Below are 16,746 nucleotides of genomic sequence, written 5' to 3' on the forward strand. Positions count from 1 at the left end.
ACCCTCCGCGCGCCTTCTCCAGGGAGGGGGTGGGGCGGAGCCACCCGCGGATTGGCCGGTGGGCTGTGATAGACAGCACGCCTGTCCCGCCCTCAAAGTGCGTTGCGTGGGGCGGTAGCTGCGAAGACTGGAGCCGCGTGCATCCCCCGCCCTACCCCCCGGGGCTAGTAGCGTGGCCTTCGTGGACCCCTTCATTTCAAGAAGTCTCCCAGGCGTAAGAATATCCATCAGGGCGAGTAGAACCTCGGCCGCGCTGGCTGGAGGCCTCACAGGCGCAGTTGTCTTCGCGGCTATGAGCTGCTGCCTGCTCCACCACACTCTTGGTACCCGCGCTGTAGGACTCAGCCCCCACTTATTTCACCCCGACCACAGACACTCCTGAACTTTGGTTTTTCCTGCCCTGTTTTGCCTTCTTCACTGACCTTCCTTCGCGGCCTTGGGTCAGTTCCTAAGACAGTTTGACCTTTCCCATGGCTTCGCCCTCTTTGCAGACATAATAGTCTCTCTAAACCTAGCTTTCCACTACACTCCGTGCCCAGACAACCCCATTACCTGCTTCACATACCCTCAACACAGCCGTCTCACCTGTCCTCCATGTCTCCTTGTGGTCTTCACGTCTCAGAACCTGACCCTGAACTTCTCCAAGTTGCTGAGGCCCCATGCCTTTCAGATAGCCTTGCTTCCTTCACCCTGTCTCATCCCCAGGTGAATACGAGGCCTCATCGCTTTGCCTTGGATCTGCTTTCACCCAGACTATTTACCCTCATTGGTTTTTGCCTGCATCTGTGTGCCCTGGTTTAATTCCTAAAACCAGATGTAGTCATGATTCCCTGCCTACTGGCATGAGCTTCCACTGGGCCTAAAACCCCCGCCCTGCCTGGCCCTGTGGGTCCTTTCTGACCTGGTCTAGACTTGTGTCTCACTCTTCGCCTCACACCACTGACCCTTCACTCTCCAAAGGCTGTGAGTCCTTTTTGCATTGAATAATTCATTGTCTTTTCCTTCCAAAGCCGTCCCCTGAACAGCAGTATGAAAACTGAGGACATGGGTGACCATGGTGGAGCCCGTCTGACAGACATTCAGCCAGGCAGTGTGGAACAACTTACTGCATGTCAGAGGTGAGAGGTCGCACAGAGCATCCAACTGGTGCGAGAGAAAAAAAAAATCAAGGTTTTTTTGGGATTTATGAGACTGGAATTTGTGTGTGAGAGCGTGTATTGAGGCAGCTCACCAGATTGAACAGGGACTACTACAAGCCAGTGGGGCTGTCTCTGACTTTGTCTTGCTGTAGTGGCACCTTTTGAGTATGTTTTGATTCTCTCAAGTGCAGCCCCTAAGAAGTTCAGGATTTCTTGCCTGGCAAGCACAAGATCCTAAATTCAGTCCCTGGTTGGGGAGGGGAGGGAGATTCAGGACTCAATGTGATACCCGGGCACTCTGTGCTGAGGGGAGGTGGGGTTGCTGAGGACTGCCACCTAGTGACAAGCCTGTAAAGTGGGCCCAGAGGAACTAATTTGACCCAGTACTACAAGTGTCCATATGTGGTCACACCTGATTTTCATAACTCTAATCAAGGATGATGGTGCCCTATTTACTGATGGAGAAACAAAGATTCACAGTTCTACACCTTACTCCAAGGCCATACTATGAACAAGTGGGGTTTTTTTTGTTTGTTTGTTTTGTCTTTTAAGGCAGGGGAACTCACACGTATACTTCTACCTCAGCCTTCTGAGTGCCGGGATTACAGGAAAGCACCACCATGCCTGGCACTAACAAGCAGATACTTGAGCCCACATCTGTCTGACTCCGTGCATTTCTGTCTCCTGGGAGAGCCACTGGCTTAGATAAGTCCTCATGGTCTTGAAGCTAGCTGGCTCATTGGTACAGGAGAGGGGAGGCATGCCCACAACTGGCTGTAGTCACAGGAAACCCAGCAGAACATGGGTGCTCACAGAGTCTGGTTTATACTGGTTTAAAGTGGTACTACTCCTGCAACCCATTATATAAAGCCAATTGTGACCAGGGCTATGGCGAAAAAGACCGAGGGCTATCAGTAAAATGTAGTAGAAGACCTACTTCATGTGACGTAGACAAGGCAGATCTCTTTAACTCCTTAGGACCCAGCAGAAGCATAAAGCATGTGAGTAAATGGCCAGGTAAATTATGAAGCATAAGTTGCAGGGATAATAGCAGGTACAACAGCCCGGAGGCCAGAAAGAGGTTGTTGCCCTTAGGGGTGGGAAAAGCTGGTGTGTATCCAGTGTGGGGGAGGCCAGGGAGGGTGATGAGGCCCCTAAGGCTGGTGGGGCTGAGTGGGGCTCTCCTTGCCTGCCCAATTTCCTCCAGCTTTTCTGGAGGACTCTTCCTGAGTGCTGCAGTCCTCACTGAGCCAACTCCAGGAGGCTGCAATCTGCAGTGCACTTTTAAAATCTGTTTTTCTATTTTCTGAGAACTTCCCAACACGAAGCCCAAACTTCTTTGTGTTTACTCTTGCCTCTGGGGCTCCAGAAATCCCTGCACTTACAACAGCTTGAGCTTTCAGTCCATTTCCAGGCCTGTAATCAGGAAGCAGGGCCCACTTCCTCTTGGGACTTTCTGGGCACCATCCCAGGCCTCAGGTACCTCCTTCCACTATAGGAGGTTCAGGAAAAAGAGGGCGCACAGAGCGGGTGTGGCCTATGTGGGCTTTCCCCAGCTCAGCATATATATGGTTGTGTAGGTGTTGCTGGCAGTTCATGCAGCTGTGCTGTCTGGGAGGAGCAGCTCAGCACCCACATGAGGCATATGCCTGTGACATCACCAGGCTAGCCCTGCGTGGGCCTGTTTCTGTGAACATTTGGTGTACTAACATGCCATACCATGTCTGTGCCTGAGTCTGGGGAGAGGCCCAGCCTAGCTACGCCTCGGGTCTGTGTGCTTGGTCTCACAACTGTTATTTAATAACCACTTGGAGTGGTAGTTGGCATACTGTAAATACTCTATAACTTGCTTTATCCACATTGGCTCATTTCTTCCTCATTACAGCTGTGTAAGACAAGTACTCTTATTATCTCCATATAACAGAAGAGAAAACTAAGGTCCAGAGAGATTAAGGAACATGCCCATTGTCACACAGCTAATAGGTGGCAGCCTGGCTCTAGATTCACTGCTATGTTGCCTCCTGTTTACATTTGAACACTTTATTGTGTATCTTTTATCCCTTTCCAAAATATCCCTGCCCGATGTGTTCTCTGTTTTTAGTTATTTTGTTCAGTGTTCCCAAGGCTGGCTTCTTTGGGAAGCAGTCTGTCTGGTCAGCGTGTGCTGCTTATCAGGGATCGGCACTGTGGAGGGGACAGGAAGGAAACAGTGGGCACTGGCAAGGGAGTGGGGATGAAGGTGTGATGCAGCACTGATGACAGTTTAAGCCGAGCTGAAGGAGCTCTGTTGTCAGACATTGGCCTGAAAGGGATGCAGCTTGTTCTGGGAAGAGCCCAGCCTTGGCCTCACGGCTCTCCGTAGCTGAGGTGATCTGGGGGACTGGCAGCCGAAGGTTTTCTACTGACAGCTCTCCCAACAGGTGGGCAAGTCTTTCCTTAAATGGGGATCTGGGTGGTACCACAAATGTATTATTGTGCTCACCACAAATGTATTATTTTCCAGCCCTTAAAAAAAAAGCTTAGATTACTTAAAAACAAAGAACAAAAATACTGTGTTATACAAATGGGGCATAGGATTATGAAAAGAGAATTATGCTATAGTTAATACGGGTTAATGTAGTTGCTGTGATTGACAATCAAATGTGGCTGAGCTTTGATAGCCAAAGCAGTAACAGTTTCTATTCTGATAATTGATTTCATGGCGAATATAATTTTCCTGGGTTTAACTTGTAAGAGAAGTTTCTTACAAGGATACTTATTTGACTTAAATAATGGAGAATGTTCTCAACAGATTAATAGCAAATGCTAACTCAGTTTTCATTTGTTCGTTATGATCTTTGCCATTTTGAGATGGGATCTCATTGTAATCCTCCTGTCTCAGTCTTTTGATTCCTTATAAAGATCTTGAGTGAATAAAGAAGGCATAATTTATTAAAAAGTATAATTAGTGAAATTCCTCCAACAAAAAAAGGTGTATTAATAGACATGCAGTGTCTAATTTGTAGTTTGGTTGTTTTGTTTTGGTAACAGGGATTGAACTCGGGTCCCTGCACTTGCAAGGCAGGCGGCAGAACCATTGAGCTAAATCCGCGGCCTGCAGTGTCTGATTTGATCCATGCCTAACCCTGAGTTTGTTTTCTTTAAACAGTCTTTTCAAAACTCAGTTTCTTGTGTTCCATGTCTAAGGAGCCCTTCAGCACAGAGACAGGACTTTAAAAGAAAGTGTTCACCTCTGCATACCTGAGCTCTACCCCAACCTGTAATCTAGGTTCTTGATCTCTGGCCTTCAAATCTATGGTTCCAACTTAGTTGCTGGGGCTCACACTTCTAAGTCCTCTCCTCCAGAGTCAGGACCTCCAGCTTTTCCGCACCTGGGATATGTATTTTCAGTCCCTCAAGAGGCCCTGTTTTCTTACTTGAGCCAAAACCTGACCTAGCCCCATAGCTTGCAGGGATTCTCCTCTCCCCACTGACTGACCCCATTGAGGCTGTTCAGCAGGAGGAGAGCAGATTACTGTGTGCACTTCGCTGAGGTCAAGAATGCCACCAAAGGACAAGAAGGGGAAACCAAGGGCAGGGTGGACCTGCTTTTGCCTCTCCCTTCCTTCTAGCAAACAGTCCTCATGCAGCTAAGACAGCAAGGCCAAACTGGACCAACTCGCCCCATCAAGAGTAGGTACTGAAATGCCAGCAGCCCATGCTGATTGCATGTGCTAAGGGCCTGGGAGCACTGAGAAGCAACACGTGGCCTTAGCTAGATCTGTTGGTGGCTGTGGGGACAGAGCAAAGTGAGATCTGTAAATGCCTTAGCAACCCCTTCCAAGTAGGCCAACACTCATTTTCAGAATAAGGTCATGCCAAAGGGGTCAGTGGGAATGTTTTGCAGCTAAAATGCCAACATTATTAGAAAGGAACTTTTAAGGGCCAGGGATTAAACTCAGTGGTTCTGCCACCTGCCTCGCAAGCCCAAGGACCCAAGTTTGATCCCTGGTACCAAAAAAAAAAAAAGAAATGAATTTTTAAAATGTCCATATATGCTTACTTGGTAACACATATACTTACATTATTTAAAACAATTTATTCATGATTTTCTTTCACATTTCCAGTAATTAAACTTTTTTCATTAATTGATTTCTATATATTTTCAAAAGAGCTACTTTTTGAATTATCTTAATATTTTCTTAAGTACATTACCTTCATTGCCAAGTTGAGCCATTTCAAAAAATTAACTTTATTAACAACTTACATGTAAAATGAATCATTTTTTGGGGGGGGGCACTGTGGATTGAACTTGGGACCTTGTGCTTGCGAGGCAGGCGGCAGAAACACTGAGCAAATCCCCAGCCCAATGCATCAATATTTATAGTTTGATGAGCCTTTTTTTCTCCCAGTCTGGCAGTGCTAGGGATCCGACCTCAGCTCAATCACTGAGCTACATCCTTGTACTTCACGTAAAAAATTTTAAGACAAGCTGGGCGAGGTGGCACACACCTGTAATCCCAGCACTCGGGAGGCTGAGACAGGAGGACTGCTGTGAGTTCGAGACCAGCCTGGGCTACACAGTGAGTTCCAGGTCAGTCTCAACTATGTAGTGAGACCCTGTCTCAACCCCCCCGCCCACAAAAAAACTTTAAGACAAGGTCTTGCCAGCCTGGCTTTAACCCTTGATCTTCCTGCCTCTACCACCAGAGTAGCTGGAGTCAGAGTAGTGAACCACTGCTGCAGTTAAATTTCCTATGCTCTGACAAATGTTTTCCTTTGTGACCTCTACAAAATCAGTATGCAGAACATTTCCATCACCCTAAGGTCCGCCCCCGCCCTTTTTTTTAGTACAGGAGATTGAACCTTCACACTGACCTGCATCCTAGCCCTTTTTATTTTTTGAGACAAGGAAGGTCTAAGTTCCCCAGTTGGGAATCAAACTTTTGATCCTCCTGCCTCAGCCTCCCTGGAGTCCTAAGATTACAGCTGTGTGTCACCACACCTGGCTAACACCCCAGGTTTTTTGGCTCTCCTTTGCAGTTATATTTCCCAACTCCTATCCAGCAACCACACTTATTACTACAGGTGAGTTTTGCCTATTCTGATATTTCATTTAAATGGAATTAGAGCATATGTTTCTGTATCCAAGTATGCTTAGCACATTTTTGAGATTCATCCACAATGTTGCAGAAGTGCTATGTGATGTGTATCAGTGGAAATTTTAATCTAAGGATAATTACCTTTGTGTGTAACATTAAAATAAGTTTTTTTTTCTATTTCTCCTGTATCTATATCTATATATAAACCACCTTCATAAAACATTTATCACGATAAATGTTTTACAGTCTCAAATGTATACAAATGTAGACAGAATAGTAAGTATAGTGAACTTCCATCATCCAGCCTCAGCAGTTATGTTTTTGTTTTCATTTTTGCTGTGCTGATCAGATCAAGGGCCTCACGCATGGTGGGCAAACACTCTACCACTGAGTCACATACCCTGCCAAGCTTCGGTAATTATGGCCACTCATGGCCAATCTTCTTTCATGCCAAACGCTACTCACTAAATCCTTCCTGTATTGACACAAATCTCAACTGTCATATTAACCATAAATATTTGTGTTTTCAAAAAAAGATTTTTAAAAATATATACATTCTGTACATAAGTATAGCCTTTAAAAGTCTTACTTAGTGAACTTTAAGAGGCTTGTTTACTCTTAATACTGAAGGATTGTGAGAAATAATTACCATGTTAAATTTCAGTACTTGTTTACCAATTTTGTCAGTGGACTACTTATAAGCATCCAAAACTAGCCTGACTGAGGTCATTTCGGGGTAATGTTTTCTCCAAAAAGTGCTTTTGGTTCAAAACAAGTTGAGTTTGCCCTTGTATGAGGAAATTTGCAAGGTCTGAAATGAGACAAGGTCAAGGCCGCCTGGTTTGCAGGCTGGGGACTGAATGGACACAGTGCCTTTTACTCCAGGCCCAGCAGGCGGGGAGTCACAGGCCCCAAGTCCTGTTCTGCATACGCTAAGACTCTGGTCCCTGTGGACAACCCCTGCAGAGCTACAGTCGGCAGAGTGTTCATTGCTTAGGACGTGCCTGGGCAGAGAAAGGGACACAGTCTACACCTAAAATTGTGACTGGGATTGGCCAGGTCACGTGAGATCGTGGCACCTAACAACCTGCTATTAAGAGGTGACTCAGCAACAGCCTGGTATGATAGTGAAAGCAGGAGCTGGTGATGTTGTGAGAGTCAGGTGTTTTTGGAAGGCAGTGGTCACATCGCATGAGATTCCTTTGTCGTGAAATATCTAGAAAAGACTATTTTAAAGAGAAACTAGGCTGCATGTGGAAATAAAGATTAACTATAAATGGAGATAAGGGACTTTAATGGAGGGGAGGGTCTAAAACTGATTTGTGGTGAGAGATGCACCAGTTAAGTTACTAAAATCATTATACACTTAAACTGTTGGATTATTTGTAAAACTTCAATAGGAGTACATAAAAGGAGTGGTCAACAGCATCTAGTGCCACGAATTGCTTAAGCTAGATGCAAAATTAGGAGTCCATTTATTGTTCTGGTCACTTAGTTATTTGTGATTGTGGTTAGAGTACAGGAAGGAACTAGAGCAGAAGGGACAGAAGCTAGCTCTGGTAGGTGGGAGTGACTGGGTGATGACTCATGGCAGGTGCTTGTTTGTGAAATGGAGGAAAAGAGGTGGCAGCTGGAAAGGGCTGGGGATTGTGGTTTTTTGTTTTTCACAGTACTGGGGATTGAACTAGAGGTCTTCACACGGAGCTACATTACATTCCCACCCCTTTTCACTCTATGATCTGCCTGCATCAGCCTCCCAGAGTGCTGGGATTACAGGCATGCGCAAGCGGCAATGCCCAGCTCCTTTCCTGCCTTCCTTCTCTGTACCCCACCTTTCTTTTTAAAGTGGCAAAAGCCTAAGGTAGAATGAATAAAACTTGCTGACCAGATGTAGGGGAGTGAGGAAATAGAGCCAAGGCAGCACCCAGATGTCTGGCGTGGGTAGCACATGGAAACGGCACCCCCCCACAAGGAGGACTCTGGCAGCATGCAAAGACTTGACACAGGTTTTCTCAGGCCTTGCACATCTGGCCTCTGAGTTGAGAGGTGCTGGATGATTAAGCAAAGGTTAGGTTTACACCTCACTCTTCAGGCTCTCTCAAGGCCCTTTATACATAGCCCCCACCTCTTACCTGTCCAGCTTCTTCTCTAGTTCCCTGGCTTTACTCTTCTAAGCCTTCCACACTGCCTGGGGTGCCCATTCAGTTGTCTTGATCATCATGTAGTTGCTGAGCCTATCAGACTTAAAGGAGGTCCCTGCCATAAAGGTAAGCACTACTGCCTCCTCAAGGTCTTCTGTCTATAGGGCCTATTGTACCTGAGTTCTAATTGTGGACAGTGGTTTAGCCCCTGGTTGTGTCAAGGTCCTACTCAAGTCCTAGATCCTGGAACTTTTTGTTTTGAGACAGGGTCTGGCCATATAGTTCAGACTAGCCTTGAACTGTGTAGCCCAGGCTGGCCTGGAACCCAGGGGAGCCCTCCTGCCTTAGCCTCCCAAGTGCTGGGGATTACAAGCATGGTCACATCTGGCTGAGATCCACTTTCTTGTCACACATCTGTCAGCCATATTCTTTACCGGTTGCTACTATACCTTACAAACTGGTTCAGTCACCTCAACACCACACAACGGGTTGCAATCTCTTCAAAGAAATGATGGCTCTATGGCTTCCTTTAATTCTCTGTGGTGAGTGCTGCCTCCCTCAATGACCAATGAAATACAGGCTGCTGAAGATATATCCCCAGTATTCTCTGTGGAAGGCCCAGCACCAGCCCTGCCTCCTGCCTCAGGAAAAACAATCAAGGAGATCCCCCTAAATACATTCACAGGATAGAGGGGGCCCAGGGCTCTTTCAATGAATGACTTATTCTTACCACTTTGGCCTTCCTGCTCTCTTTGACTTGGAGACCTCAACTTGCATGGAACTCGATACCTTACTATAAACTAGTGGGGAATACTATAACCCTATTGTGGGGAATAAGGCTAGCCAGGGTACTCAGAGCACTCAGAAATGGTTATAAACCACACCCTCTTTCACCAGCCAATCAATGCAAGAAATTTTCATACCACCTGGGAGAGGCTTCTGGGATCTGATACTCTAATGATACTCTTAATTATTTCCATCCAGGCCATAGGCTCAGTCACATAAATCCAAAAAAGCTACCTTATGCTTTGGACCAACACACATGGCAAGGTCTCCAGAAATCTGCCTCCCCAGTACTCTTACCTACACTAGGTTTCAGACACAGTTCTTCCATCAGACCTGTTCTTGTGGTTGTTCTATACCCTCCATCTGGGCCTGTTTGATCCCCCTTTCACCCTATACTCACCATAGTAGGCCAGATGCACCCCCTTTTAAAATCAGGCTCAGTCCTATCTGCTTCTGAGGAGGGACCCATCCTTGTTGACCCCAGTGGTCAGACCACATTCCACATTAAGTCCCAGGCCTTTGGTAACAAATACTCGGACACTTAAGTTTCCATTAAGTTGTAGGAATTTATTTTAAATAACCTACAGTTGATTAAAAGGGAATTCATGATAAAAATAGAAGATACTTGAGGAAAGATGTGGGAAATGGACTCTGCACTCACTAAACTAACAATGCCTCTAAAACTAATGATTATAGCAAAAAATGTTTTCACATTAAAATTCTGCTTTTTATGTTTTTCCCCATTTTTTACACAATTACAAAAGAAAAAAAATAAAAGCCCTAAAATCTTGATTATTTTTCTTCTTTTGGGCCAAATACTCATTTTCCTCTAAATTTATTGACCTGTGGACCTTTTCATACAATAAAATTTTTCAAGTGAAAGACCAGGGTTTGAAAAGAAAAAAAGATGGATTTTTAAAGGGTACAGAGGATGCTCTGAACAAAGAATGATGGGAAAATGGTTTCATTCATTGATTATTTCATTATCCGTAGAGACTCACTCACCCTTCATCCCTCCCCTACCCCAATTTACACGATCTTTAAGATCAAGAAAAAGGTTTAAATATTTTAAAATAATTAAAAAAAAATAAAAATTCACATTTAAAAAGGAACACTCAAGTCAGGAAGTATTTTCCCATCATGCTTTTCTGTGAACAGGTGTCTGAACCAAAACACTGCCAATGTCACGACTGCTTCAAGTCTAATGAAAACTGATTCCCATGACAATAGAGTGATGACTCTAATAGGTGCGCTGGGTTTTTGTTCTACTTAATTTTAAATTCCTGAAATGGGGGAGAGGGGAGGGAGTTTAGGAATTCGTTTCTATTAAAATATAGAAGTTATTGCAAAACCCTAACTGTAAAAACGCACCAATATATCGGACTTCGCATACAGTAGCTAAGAGAATCCAAACGCTTCAGTGAAACAGTGAATTTGCCTGGCAGAATGCTGACAAATCCCCATTCACTTGCCCCCTTGAAAATAAAAAACAAAATTCAAAACAAATCATACAGCTAGAATTTTGATATCTGAAATATTTTTAAATAAGTTGTCCATAGGACAACTGGCTCAGCTCTCCCTTATAGTATCTCCAGGTTTATCTTTTCGCAAAGATGTTGGTTAAGACTTGCTGCCTCTTTCCCTCAGGCACGAGGGCAAGTGAGGCTCACAGTTTATCCATCTTCCCCAAACCACTGTTCCTTTTCACAGAACCCTGCCCCTTCAGACTGGTTAAAACTCGTAGTCCTCATCAGCCATGTCGATAGCCCAGGCAAACTTCTCCCGCTGGGTTTTGTTGTAAATTTTTTCAATTGGGACCCCCCACTTCTTGCACCTGAAAACAAAGAAGACAGAGGATTAGTGGGACTCAAGAGTCATGGCCCAGATCAGAAGTCTGGATTGGAGTGTGCTGCCATTTTCACATCTGTCTGGTGAGGATGAGAATTAATGGTGCATCCACCAGGCATGCTCCAACAGCATTGTTATCAATTTATTTAATCATGACACCCCCCTTTAAAGTAAGTGCTGCTACAGCTGTACAAAATGAAAAAACAGGGCTGGGGATTTAGCTCAGTGGTTTCACCGCCTGCCTTGCAAATGCAAGGTCCTGAGTTCAATCCCCAGTACCAAAACAAAACAAACCAAAAAAACCAAAAAAACACCAACAAAATGAAAAAGCATACAGGTAAAAAAGCAGGTACAGATGTTAAGTAATGATATCCTTGTATAGCTAATAAGTGCTAGAGTTTTAAATTTAACCTGAGCAGTTTGCCTACATTGTCATTTTTTTTTTTCTCTCGTACTTTTTTTTCCTTCATTTGTGAAAATTTCATTGAGGTTCAGTTAAGATACAGATGAATGGGCTCTCTTTTTTTTCTTCAATCCCAGCTTTTCAAAACAATATAAACACATTCAAAAGGAATAAAACAGGACTGACTCATTAAGACCATCTAGGATACTGCAATCCATTTGTGCACAAGGGTCAGCAAAAAGAGCACTAAGTATACAGCAGAAGCCGGAGATTTCCTCAAGAGAACTAGAAGTGTCCAGCTTAGGAATGGCATATGGAGGTGAACGATACTCTCAGAAACCCCTCTACCTTTCTCAAGCCAGCAGGAGCTCTAGAAAAATCTCAATGCCTACCAAGCCACTGTGATCCTAGGATCCAGATAATTGAGTTTGGAGGTTCCCAAGGCAATTTGCTTATTCTCCTCACGATCTGTGGCCTGAACTTCCAGCTTCATCAACTGCTCCTCCAGTCTCTGCACAGCCTTCTTCTTTGACTCTACTACCCTAGAAGAATGACAGTTATTAAAAAACAAGGCTGACCTCTGGACAAAAGCACACTGCAATTGTACTCTGACTCTTAGAAGTAGTAAACCCATAAAAGGTCCATGTAGAGATTTCCAAAAGACCAATCAGACATCTTAGCTGAGGGACCAGGGCCTGTGAGCAATGCTGCACAAACTTCTTCCTTTTAGCCAAACAACCCCTGACTTTACACAGTACCAGATACATACTTCTTGGTCTTTGCATCCTTCATGACTTTGGCATCAGCTTTAGCACTTTTCAGGTCCCTCCGAGCATCTGCAAGCTGATCCTTCTTGGCATCAATCTAGGTGGGGAAGAATAACAGTAAAGTCAAGAGAAATATGAACCAAAGACAAAACAGAAGGGCTCCATCAAAGATGGAGAAACCTGGAAATTGCCTCCATCAGGTAAGCTACTTCTCTCTGTGCTTTGTCCAGCAAATACACAAACTAGTACCCTCATGAAGACACAAAGGAGATATTACTGTGACTGCTGACTTCAGCTGCTTTTTCATTTACAACCTTCAGTGACTCTTGAAATGAAGGTTCTATTAAGGCAGTAATGTGAGCATGGGTGCTAATCTTTCAAAAAAGAACACTCTGGTATTAAGACTCCCCAAGAGGAGGGCTCAAATGACCAATGATTTATAACCAGACCCTGTGCCAGATTTTAAATATTGCATAACAAATTTCTTAGGTCACTGAGGCTTACAAAGCGAGCCCAGCTCATTCCTCTCACACTGCCAGCTGTCTGGGAAGGAATCACTATCTTCTTAAGAAGAAAGGATGCAGTGAAGGGAATATCCAAAAAACTACAATACATAGTGAGGCCTGACTTTGGCATTCTTTTTGGTTTTCTTTTTTCTTAAGGAGAGAAGTCTGAGGTGAAAAGGAAGTCTTGTGAAATCCATATCCATAAAGACAGGAAGTTCATCCTTTTAAGCTGGAATCCTTGAAGCACCACTGGAAAATCTCAGTTCCTCTTGGGATGCTGCTTACAGACAGCAGCAGATAATGCCATGGAGCTAAAGTTCCAACTAGTGAGGTCAAGTGGCTGAGGGGCAGAACAACACCATCCCTGTGGTTACCCTGCTCAAGAGAACCTCTCAGAGTAAATAATATGCTTGACTCAAACATTGGACTTCTGCTGAACCTAGAATTTTTGTTAGATACACAACCTAAGGTTGGAAACAGAGGCCACCACTGTAAAAGAATCTAGTATGTTTTACTATGAGTGGCTTACTTCCAACATCTATGTTATCCAAATCCAAACTAAAGGAACTGATTCTATACACAAAACCATCACAGATGCCACTAGCCAGATTCTTAGGCTAGAAATACAGCAAACCACAATCTTTTAACCATTTCTGTGAATGCTAAATTGGCAGGCTATGTCAAGTTCTCTAAAAGCATCCAAGATGCCATTGAATCACTTGGCAAATGTGTGTGTGTTTATTTTGTGGGCACATAGAGGGTTCCTGAGCTTGGAGGGCTCGTCAGACAGCCCGAGTAAGATGTAAATCTTACTCCATACAAAGTTTTTATTTATTTTTGGAGACCGGGTATGTGTGTAGTTCACTATGTAATTCAGGCTAGCCTAACACTATGGAGCCCAAACTGGGCTCAAACTTATGGCAATCCTTCTGCCTTAGCCTCCTGAATGCTGGGATTCTAGCTGTACACCACACCTGGCCGCACGGTAGTTTTTAAACTCCAGTTACCCAAGTACTGTACAGAATAACAGAAATGTACATAGAAAAAAAAATTAACCATATTCTCATTAATTTCTAGTTGACAATATTTCTTCATGTATAAATGTGGGCAACAAATCAAAGTAACATCAATAATACCTATGACTATTATGACTATTACTATAGATGTTACAGAATTTAAATTTTTTCCTATCATATTACAATGATTGCAGAAATATACTCATCATTGCCCTGAAATTTACAGTAATCCTTAGAACTACCTTAAGACATTTTTTCCCCCAGTGCCAAGAATGAAACCCAGGGCCTCATATGTTAGCCAAGTGCTCCACGACTGAGCTACACAGTTAGCCTCAAATTTTAATAAGGAAGCACAAGTATTCCTATACCAAACTTTAAAATATAATAGTTATATTTCAGTAATTGGTTTCCTTTGAAACCCTGTGTTTTGTTTAGTTAAAGTATCTGCAAATTCACTGTGGGCTAGCAAATTAGGATAAGTGAATTATGTAGTTACCGCTCAGACAGAAATGTTCATCAGAGTCAGAGGAGGACAAAGGCACGTGGAATTAGAATAGTATCACCTCGTTCACAGATCAAACTCTTCCCTCTGGGGCACAGCTTTGGCACACAGTCAATATTAAACAGATGTTTGATGATGAACTATATAAATGTGATTCAACTTTTAAAATTTAGAACAATGTAATTTGGAAATAGCTGCTTCTCTCTCTTCTGCAGCTCTGGAGATAAAACTGAGGGCCTCATGCAGGCTACATGAAGGCTCAACCACTAAGCTACACCCCCAGCTCTAGAAAAAGCTGTGCTTCTGGGATGTGGCAGCAAGACTCCTTTTATATCCATTTTCCTTGTACATAATAATGACAAGAATTACACTGAAATTAGCACTTCAAAATAGAAAGTGGTCAATGCTGAACTTCTGTCCACAATATTAAGATTGCTAAACAATGACTAACCTTGATTTTTTTAAAGCTCCTGACATTCTTAAGTATAGTATTGTCTCCATTTGTTTATCTTCAGTATGGACTTTTGCTCCAGAGCAGATCAAGACTGGTCTGCTGATACCTCACCCTAAAAGGCTGGATTACAAAAGCTTCTCATTTTAAACATCTTCCCACAATAGACAGTTCATTCTGCTACACCATTCACCAGGCACAGCATACCTTAGACTGCAAGTTCATCATAGACTTCTCAAAAGTTTTTGGTGGTGCCCTCTGATGGTTACAAAGAATTGCGACAGCTCGATTGGCACGGTTATAAGAGAGAATCTTTGCTGGAATGTTCTCATCCGCTATAGAGAAACAGGACAGTAAGAGAGTCAGTCTGTAGACCCAGAGCACATATGAAGTTTCTTCCCTAGTGCTTTATATCTTAGTCTCACTGAGATGATTGAAATTCTCCCTGGACACAAGGTCAAAATTTTAAAGTCCATGGTCGTAAGAAAATGACAGCAGTGGCCGGGGATTTATTTAGCTCAGTGGCACTGTGCCAGAGTTCGATCCCAGTACTGGGGGAAAAAAATTAAAAAGAAAATGACAGCAGGAATTTTTTTTTATGTAAGCCTAATCTGGATGAATTCCTATCACCGGAGGAATTTTTTTTTTTTTTTTTTTTTGAGATGACATGTCAGTGTCGCCTAGGTTAGTCCCAAACTGCTGGGGATCAAGTGATTCTTCTGCTTCATCCTCCCAAGTAGCTGGGACTACAGAGGCATGCACCATGCATGCAAGGTTTATCTCTGTAATATATTGTTTTAAATTTTTATTTCTCGTAATTGCAGTACATAATGATTACATTCATTGTGGGGAACTGATACTCATACATAACACATCTCCCTCCCTCCTTTTTTGGCCAGCATCAGCATCATTTATTTCTTGTAAGTTCTTATGCAAGTTAATTATACAAACACATTAACAATCAGACTAATAAGCCCCCCAAAAATATAAAACACTAGGCAATTATGCTAAGTCAAGGTACACTTTTAGATACACTGTTCATGCTGGATTACAATTACTTTCTTTTCCTCTCTCTTTTTTCCTATTATCTGGTTTATTTTCTACTTTATATATTGAGTTTCTCAAATAAGAGAATATTATAGGGTCAGGGATTTAGCTTACACTGTTCATGCTGGATTACAATTACTTTCTTTTCCTCTCTCTTTTTTCCTATTATCTGGTTTATTTTCTACTTTATATATTGAGTTTCTCAAATAAGAGAATATTATAGGGCCAGGGATTTAGCTAAATGGTGCTGCTGCCTGCCTTGCAAGTGCAAGGTCTGGTGTTCAATCCCGGGTACACCCCCACTCCAAAAAAGACAGAGAATATTATAGTGAAATGTGTACATTTCTTTTCACTCCAGGAGTCTGGCCAGGGAAATTTCTTCTTGCCTCATTTTCTACCTCTCACTTGCCTGTCCAATGTAACCCCAAAGAAAATATGGAATTGGGACAGAAGACTGTAGAGGAGAGAAAGATGAGGGGACTTTAAGGTTTGTATGTTCAAGTCACAAAGCAGTATTGCTGTCTAACAGGAAAAATTACAAATGCCATTCTAAGAAATTTTTTACTTATACTGTGTGGCATTATTTACCCCACACTAAACATACCCATTTCTGGCTTATCTGGTTCAAATTCTAAGACCATTTGACATATTTATAGAGAACAGTGGAAATTTATTAGTGACTAAGCCCCAAGGGGAAAAAAGCCTGTGGCTCTTGGTGACATCTTCTGTACCTACTGTTTAAAAGATTATTTACTCTTCTTGAGGGCAGGAAGGAGACGGAAATCTTAGGGAAAGGATTTGCTTCCATATTTTTTTGGTAGCCATGACAACTTTAATAGACTATCACAGCATTATGTCTTTACCCTGGGAGCTGTTAAATAACATATATACAGAACACAAAATGCAGGTATTTTTCAGAGCAGATGGAATGCTCCTGTTAACAGTCCATGAAATTAATCTAGAAATTGGGGTAGGAGTGAAAGAGCAGCAGCATATGTTTACACAACTAAGCCTTAACTCTCTGCTAGAGGCCTGCAGGGAAAAATTTCTCATCACAAT

At 43.1% G+C, this 16,746-nt stretch overlaps 1 protein-coding gene and 1 long non-coding RNA gene across 2 annotated transcripts in view; one reads left to right on the top strand and one right to left on the bottom strand.

Moving 5' to 3' along the window:
• Positions 1-109: 109 nt before the first annotated feature.
• Positions 110-13,327, top strand: LOC104867133. The gene is made up of 4 exons (XR_781682.2): positions 110-705; positions 1,011-1,118; positions 11,536-12,365; positions 12,828-13,327. It is a non-coding gene; the product is annotated as an uncharacterized LOC104867133 (long non-coding RNA).
• The window catches only part of Top1 (DNA topoisomerase I), a 25,660-nt gene continuing 18,682 nt past the window's right edge, over positions 9,769-16,746 (bottom strand). The window contains exons 10-13 of the mRNA XM_010631406.3: positions 14,848-14,975; positions 12,168-12,262; positions 11,791-11,940; positions 9,769-10,981 (exon numbers count right to left, since the gene is read on the bottom strand). Of these exons, the coding sequence (XP_010629708.1) occupies positions 10,879-10,981; positions 11,791-11,940; positions 12,168-12,262; positions 14,848-14,975 (476 nt within the window). The 3' untranslated portion in view covers positions 9,769-10,878. The remainder of the gene's footprint in view (positions 10,982-11,790; positions 11,941-12,167; positions 12,263-14,847; positions 14,976-16,746) is intronic.

This window comes from Fukomys damarensis, unplaced genomic scaffold (assembly GCF_012274545.1).
Source record: "Fukomys damarensis isolate Sample0158 unplaced genomic scaffold, DMR_v1.0_HiC HiC_scaffold_22, whole genome shotgun sequence".
Classification (NCBI taxonomy): domain Eukaryota; kingdom Metazoa; phylum Chordata; class Mammalia; order Rodentia; family Bathyergidae; genus Fukomys; species Fukomys damarensis.